Source organism: Drosophila kikkawai, unplaced genomic scaffold (assembly GCF_030179895.1).
Source record: "Drosophila kikkawai strain 14028-0561.14 unplaced genomic scaffold, DkikHiC1v2 scaffold_10, whole genome shotgun sequence".
NCBI classification, from domain to species: Eukaryota; Metazoa; Arthropoda; class Insecta; order Diptera; family Drosophilidae; genus Drosophila; species Drosophila kikkawai.
In genome coordinates, this window is record NW_027222427.1 from 45526 (window position 1) to 53671 (window position 8146).

General features: G+C 34.9%; 1 protein-coding gene across 1 annotated transcript; it reads left to right on the top strand.

Moving 5' to 3' along the window:
• The first annotated feature begins 240 nt into the window (after nt 1-240).
• LOC121502672 (uncharacterized) lies at nt 241-1764 on the top strand. Its single transcript, XM_041776373.2, has 2 exons — nt 241-1592; nt 1648-1764. The coding sequence occupies exons 1-2, from the start codon at nt 294-296 to the stop codon at nt 1654-1656; spliced, it is 1308 nt and encodes a 435-aa protein (XP_041632307.2). The 5' UTR covers nt 241-293; the 3' UTR covers nt 1657-1764.
• The last annotated feature ends 6382 nt before the right edge of the window (nt 1765-8146 follow it).

Below are 8146 nucleotides of genomic sequence, written 5' to 3' on the forward strand. Positions count from 1 at the left end.
CTCTCTGAGAGAGCAGGTTACTCTCTCTCTCTCTCAGAGAGCGCTGCTTATGAATTTTGGGGGTTGAAAGGCACGCGGCCGGAGAGTGGCAGATCACTGTTTTTGGAGAAGTTAAAAAGAGAAGACGTAGTTGGTGAACAAAAAGATAAGAAACAAAAGTGTAAAATAATATAAGCAACATATAATACTATAATATAAGAATAAATAAAAGAGACTAATTAAAATAACATACGGCCACAATCTCAGAAGTGGGATCGAGAAAATTTTTTGTGCACGTCAACTAAAAAACCGAAATGGATTTGGACATTAATAAAGTGACGGTGGCTCAGCTGAAAAAATGGCTAGAATGTTTAAACTTGTCGACGAAGGGATCAAAAGCTGATCTGTACTCCCGGATATGTGCGATTCCACCCGAAAGCCGAGGCAGTGCTCCAATGATAAACCAGGTGGAAGAGGAGCAAGAAATTCTGGACGAAGAGGCGGAAGGGGCAGCGGTGGAGAAGCGAGTGAAGCAGAATCGGACGGAACTGGCTCGTGGCATGGCAACTATGGAGGAGCTGCATCGTGAAATCGAGAAGGCAAGGAAGGTTCTCGAGAATCTTCAGCAGCAGATCGACAGCGTCAGTTTGAGAACAAGCGACGCGCGACCAAGCGGCGCCAGAAACGACATGTCTGAACATAACGGCGACGTGTGCGAAAGAGATGGCGAGCGTAGCAACGGTGCGGCCGATGATGTCCGTAGGAGCGAAAGGGATGGCGAGCGAAGCGAAGCGAATGAGGCAGAGAGGAATGAAAGAGACGCCAGCGAGAATTCTGGAAATTTCGGACGAAACGACAACGGGCAAAACGGCAGCAGCGACGCTAACAGTGGAAGAGGTGGTCGAGACGATTTTTCGTCAGCCGGATTTGGCTTGGCAAAGGAAATCTTATTGGATTTTTCGGAAAACATGTCTGTTCGTGCCTGGGTCTCCCAATGGGAGAATGTTGCCAGATTGTATAAGCTAACGGACACCCAGAGTAGAGTTTTGCTGATTGGAAAACTGAAAGGCAGCGCGTTGCAGTGGCTACACGCAGATGCAACCCGGTTCGGAGAATCGACGAGTGAGCTGGTAGACCAGTTACTTCTTGCGTTTGGTGGCAACGAGTCGAAAGCAGAGTTGAGTCGCAAATTCGAGGCGCGGCTATGGAAGCCAACTGAGAAGTTTGCAGTCTATTTCGAAGAAAAACGCAGGCTGGCACGAGAAGTCAACATGGAAGATGACGAGCTGCTGGACGGACTTATTGTTGGCATTCCGGCGATAAATCTACGCAATCAGGCCAAGCTTCAGTGTTTCGAGAACCCAGGAAGGATGCTTAAAGCATTTGCCAACATAATGTTGCCGGTAAGGGCTGCTGGAGAGAAGGAGATGCACAACGCGAAGGATGAGCTGGCGAACAAGGAGACGCGTTGCTTTAACTGCAACGGTAAAGGGCACTGGGCTCGAGACTGCATCAAATCAAAGAGGACTCCTGGGTCTTGCTATGGATGTGGGGCGATGGATCACATGATCAGCAAGTGCCCCCAAAACAAGAAGGATGCGGCAAATAATTACGTAAGATTGTTTAAAATTTTTGTTTATGAAAACTCTAACCAGCCAATTATTACAGAATGCTTGATCGATTCAGGAAGCCCAGTATCTTTGATAAAATTTTCTTATGTACCCAAAAATATTAGATTAGAGCCTCATGAAGAGCTATATTATGGATTAAATAAAAGCATACTAAGAAGTTATGGAAAAATGTTATGTTATGTAATGAAAAAGGAAATAAAGATTTATTTTAATTTAATTGCTGTGGCTAACGATTCAATGAGCTGTAATATTGTGCTGGGTAGGGACTTTATGGAGGCTTGTAATCTGAAAATTAATTTAGAAACCTTAAAAATGATCACTGTCGAGGGAATTGAAACCCAAATTGAGAATAAGACAAATATTAGTTTATTGAATGACACTAAGGAACCGAAGGAAGCGGATGAAATGTTAGAAGAAAGTTTAGAAAATGAAATGTTAGGAGAAAGTTTAGAAAGTGAAATTTTGGGAAACGGTTTAGGAAATGAGACTTTAGAAGAAGAAAGGTTCGAAAGCAAAATTTTAGAAGAGACTTTAGGAAATAATAGGGACGATTTCACAAGAGAAATTATGAATATTAATATTTTAGAGGATGATGAAAAGGAAAATTGCTTTATTATTGGTGAAAAAATTAGCTACAAGGATCGAGAGAAGTTTATTAAGTTGTTAGAGACACATTATGTTCAAGTCAAGCGACCTGAGAATCCGAAAATAAAATGTGAAATGAATATAATGTTAGAAAACTCGAAACCATTTAGTTGCGCACCGAGGAGACTGTCATATAGTGAAAAAGCACTGTTAAAAATGTTAGAAGAATACATTAGAGATGGAATTATTCAACCTAGTAAATCGGAGTATGCCTCTCCTATTGTATTAGTGAAGAAGAAGTCGGGGGAACTGAGACTTTGTATCGATTTTAGAAGATTGAACAAAATAATGTCAAAGGATAATTATCCGATACCATTGATTGATGACCTTTTGGATAATTTAGTAGGAAAATCGGTGTTTACGAAATTAGACCTTAAGAATGGCTATTTTCATGTATTTGTTAACAAAGAGTCAGTAAAATTTACGTCTTTTACCACCCCATTGGGACAATTTGAGTTTTTGCGGATGCCGATGGGCTTAAGAACAGCTCCGCAGGTATTTCAGAGATTCGTTAATGACATATTTTCGGACATGATAAGGCAAAAGAAGGTGATCATATATATGGACGATATTTTAGTGGCAAGCAAAAGTTTAGAAGAACATTTAGAAGTTTTAGTAGAAGTATTTAGAAGGCTAGTAGAAAATAAATTAGAGTTGAGAATGGACAAATGCAAATTTTTACAAGACAAGGTTAAATATTTAGGTTTTCTGATTTCGAATGATGGGATTAAGGCTGACAGTAAAGGGTTAGAAGCGATACAAAATTTTCCGGTTCCAGGCAAGGTGCAAGCAGTTCAAAGTTTTTTAAGTCTTTGCTCGTATTTTCGGCGATTCATTAAGGATTTTTCGATATTAGCGAAACCATTGTATGATTTGTTGAGAAAAGATAGAGTTTTTAAGTTCGAAGCAGAAGAATTGGATTGTTTTTCGTTGTTAAAGGCGAAATTAATGGAAGCGCCAGTTTTAGCGATATACGACTACAGAGATGATGTTGAGCTTCACTGTGACGCAAGCGCTTTAGGATTTGGAGCTGTGCTTCTTCAGAAAAAAGAGGACAATAAATTGCATCCTATTTTCTATTTCTCAAAAAGATCGACTTCAACAGAAGCAAAGTATCATAGTTTCGAGTTAGAGACTTTAGCCATAATTTACGCGTTAAGAAGGTTTAGAATATATTTACTAGGCAAACGTTTTAAAATTGTAACAGACTGCAACTCTCTAACGTTAACGCTCAATAAGATTGAGTTGAACCCAAGAATAGCACGGTGGGCTCTAGAATTGCAAGAGTTCGACTATGAATTAAAGCATAGATCAGGCAAACAAATGCAGCATGTAGATGCATTAAGCAGATGCAACAACATAATGATAGTGGAGACAAATACATTCGAAACAAATTTAGTAATTTGTCAATCAAAAGATGCAAAGGTTCAAGAAATTAGGAAAATGTTAGAAAGCAGCGAGCATAAGATATACGAAATGAGAAACGGTGTAATTTATAGGAAAAGTAATGACAACCGATTATTATTTTATGTACCGAATCGAATGGAGGAACACGTGCTATACAAATACCATGACGAAATGGGTCATATTGGGAGGGATAAAATGTTAGATGTTATTGGAAAAAGCTACTGGTTTCCAAACATGAAGGACAAAGTAGTAGAGCATATTCAGAATTGTTGAAAGTGCATAGCTTATTCTCCGAAAGTGGGTAAAGGAGACGGACACTTACATAGCATACCCAAAGGCAATAAGCCTTTTGAGATCATTCATATAGACCATTATGGACCGGTAGATAGCAACAGATTGAAAAAACATATATTTGTGGTGGTAGATGCTTTCACAAAGTTCGTTAGGTTGTACACAACAAAAACGACGAATACAAAAGAGGTGATAAATGCATTAAAAGACTATTTTCGAGCGTACAGTAGACCGAAATGTATAATATCGGATCGAGGCAGTTGTTTTACATCGTCTGAGTTTACAGAGTTTATGGAAGATAGTAACGTTAAGCACATAAAAATTGCGACGGGCTCGCCTCAGGCAAATGGTCAAGTTGAACGAATAAATAGGAGTTTAGGACCCATGATAGCAAAACTGATAGAACCGGAAAAGGGTTTACATTGGGATAGAGTTATGGAAAAGGTTGAGTATTCGATGAATAATACGATGCATAATAGCATTAAGCTATGTCCTAGTGAAACATTATTTGGGATAACACAGAGAGGAGAAACATGTGACGAGCTAAAGGAAAGATTGGAAGATGAAGAAGAGAAAGGAAAGATTAGGAAAAACTTAGAAGATGAAGATGAGATTATTGAGGAAAACAGGAGAAATTTAGAAAAACTTAGAAGAAAATTAGAAGGGAAAGAAGAGATTAGAAATGAGTTAGAATTAGAAGAAAAAAGTATTGAGGAAAATAGAATAAATTTAGAACAAATTAGACAGAAAGCTGAAGGAAACACAAAGACAGGCTCAAATGAAAAATGAAGAATACTACAATGCGAGAAAGAAGAAGGCAACAGAATATAAAGAAGGAGATTACGTTATGGTTAAGAATTTCGACAGTACTGTGGGTGCTGCAAGAAAGCTCATTCCGAAGACTAAGGGTCCCTATGTCATTGTAAAAGTTTTAAAATATGATAGATATGTTCTTAAAGATATAGACGGGTTTCAGTTGTCTCGCAATCCATACCAAGGCGTGTGGGGTGCAAATAACATTAGACATTGGATAAAATCATAATATATTGATAAAATATGTAATTGTAATATTGTAAAGTAAAGAGAAGCAAATTGTAATACTGAAACGAATTGTAAATATGTTAAAGTTGTACTTAAGTTATAGCATTAAGTCAGAGATAGAGGGCTATCTCAAAGTCAGGACGGCCGAGTCTCTCTCTCAGAGAGCGCTGCTTATGAATTTTGGGGGTTGAAAGGCACGCGGCCGGAGAGTGGCAGATCACTGTTTTTGGAGAAGTTAAAAAGAGAAGACGTAGTTGGTGAACAAAAAGATAAGAAACAAAAGTGTAAAATAATATAAGCAACATATAATACTATAATATAAGAATAAATAAAAGAGACTAATTAAAATAACATACGGCCACAGTATTTATATAAGTTTTTACACGGCTAATACATTTGCATACTCATAAACAAAAAGTTCACATCTCAGCTAATAATGCATGAATCCACTTCAGATTTTGTATTTATATTAATTTTTACACGGCTAATACATTTGCATACTCAATTGTAAATTTATAAACAAAAAGTTCACATCTCAGCTAATACTGCATGTATCCACGGCAGAATTTATATTTAAATTAGTTCTTACAATGCTAATACATTTGCATACTCAATTGTAAATTTGTAAACAAAAAGTTCACAACTCCGAAAATAATGCATGTATCCACGGCAGAATTTACTCTTATATTAGTTTTTAGAAGGCTAATACATTTGCATACTCAATTGTAAATTTGTAAACAAAAAGTTCACAACTCCGCTAATAATGCATGTATCCACGGCAGAATTTGTACTTATATTAGTTTTTAGATTTTATTTGCATACTCAATTGTAAATTTGTAAACAAAAAGTTCACAACTCCGCTAATAATACATGTATCCACGGCAGAATTTGTACTTATATTAGTTTTTAGAAGGCTAATTTATTTGCATACTCAATTGTAAATTTGTAAACAAAAAGTTCACAACTCAGCTAATAATGCATGTATCCACGGCAGAATTTATATTTAAATTAGTTCTTACAATGCTAATACATTTGCATACTCAATTGTAAATTTGTAAACAAAAAGTTCACAACTGCGAAAATAATGCATGTATCCACGGCAGAATTTGTACTTATATTAGTTTTTAGAAGGCTAATACATTTGCATACTCAATTGTAAATTTGTAAACAAAAAGTTCACAACTCCGCTTATAATGCATGTATCCACGGCAGAATTTGTACTTATATTAGTTTTTAGAAGGCTAATACATTTGCATACTCAATTGTAAATTTGTAAACAAAAAGTTCACAACTGCGAAAATAATGCATGTATCCACGGCAGAATTTGTACTTATATTAGTTTTTAGAAGGCTAATACATTTGCATACTCAATTGTAAATTTGTAAACAAAAAGTTCACAACTCCGCTAATAATGCATGTATCAACGGCAGAATTTGTACTGATATTATTTTAGTTTTTACACGTCTAATACATTTGCATACTCAATTGTAAATTTGTAAGCAAAAAGTTAACAACTCAGCTAATAATGCCTGTATCCACTTCAGAATTTGTATTTATATTAGTTTTTACATGGCTAATACATTTGCATACTCAATTGTAAATTTGTAAACAAAAAGTTCACAACTCCGCTAATAATGCATGTATCCACGGCAGAATTTGTACTTATATTAGTTTTTAGAAGGCTAATACATTTGCATACTCAATTGTAAATTTGTAAACAAAAAGTTCACAACTCAGATAATAATGCATATATCCACTTCAGAATTTGTATTTATAACATTTGCATACTCAATTGTAAATTTGAAAACAAAAAGTTCACAGCTCAGCTAATAATGTCTGTATCCACTTCAGAATTTGTATTTATAATAGTTTTTACACGGCTAATACATTTGCATACTCAATTGTAAATTTGTAAACAAAAAGTTCACATCTCAGCTAATAATAAAATTTGTAAACAAAAAGTTCACAACTCAGCTAATAATGCATGTATCCACGGCATAAATTGTACTTATATTATTTTTTACATGGCTAATACATTTGCATACTCAATTGTAAATCTGTAGACAAAAAGTTCACAGCTCAGCTAATAATACATGTATCCACTTCAGAATTTGTATTTATATTCGTTTTGACACGGCTAATACATTTGCATACTCAATTGTAAATTTGTAAACAAAAAGTTCACAACTCAGCTAATAATGTATGTATCCACTTAAGAATGTGTATAGTTTTTACACGGCTTATACATTTGCATACTCAATTGTAAATTTGTAAACAAAAAGTTCACAACTCAGCTAATAATGCATGTAGCCACGGCATAAATTGTACTTATATTAGTTTTTACATGGCTAATACATTTTCATACTCAATTGTAAATCTGTAGACAAAAAGTTCACAGCTCAGCTAATAATGCCTGTATCCACTTCAGAATTTGTATTTATATTAGTCTTTACAGGGCTAATTCATTTGCATACTCAATTGTAAATTTGTAAACAAAAAGTTCACAACTCAGCTAATAATGCATTCACTTCAGAATTTGTATTTATATTAGTTTTTACAAGGCTAATACATTTGCATACTCAGGTATAAATTTGTAAACAAAAATTTCACAACTCAGCTAATAATGCCTGAATCCACTTCAGAATTTGTATTTATATTAGCTTTTACAAGGCTAATACATTTGCATACTCAATTGTAAATTTGTTAGCAAAAAGTTAACAACTCAGCTAATAATGCATGTATCCACGGCAGAATTTGTACTTATATTAGTTTTTACACGGCTTATACATTTGCATACTCAATTGTAAATTTGTAAACAAAAAGTTCACAACTCAGCTAATAATGCATGTAGCCACGGCATAAATTGTACTTATATTAGTTTTTACGTGGCTAATACATTTGCATACTCAATTGTAAATTTAAAAACAAAAAGTTCACAACTCAGCTAATAATGCCTAAATCCACTTTAGAATTTGTATTCACAACTCAGCTAATAATGAATGTATTAACGGCAGAATTTGTACTTATATTAGTTTTTACACGGCTTATACATTTGCATACTCAATTGCAAATTTGTAAACAAAAAGTTCACAATTCAGATAATAATGCATTTATCCACTTCAGAATTTGTATTTATATTAGTTTTTACATGT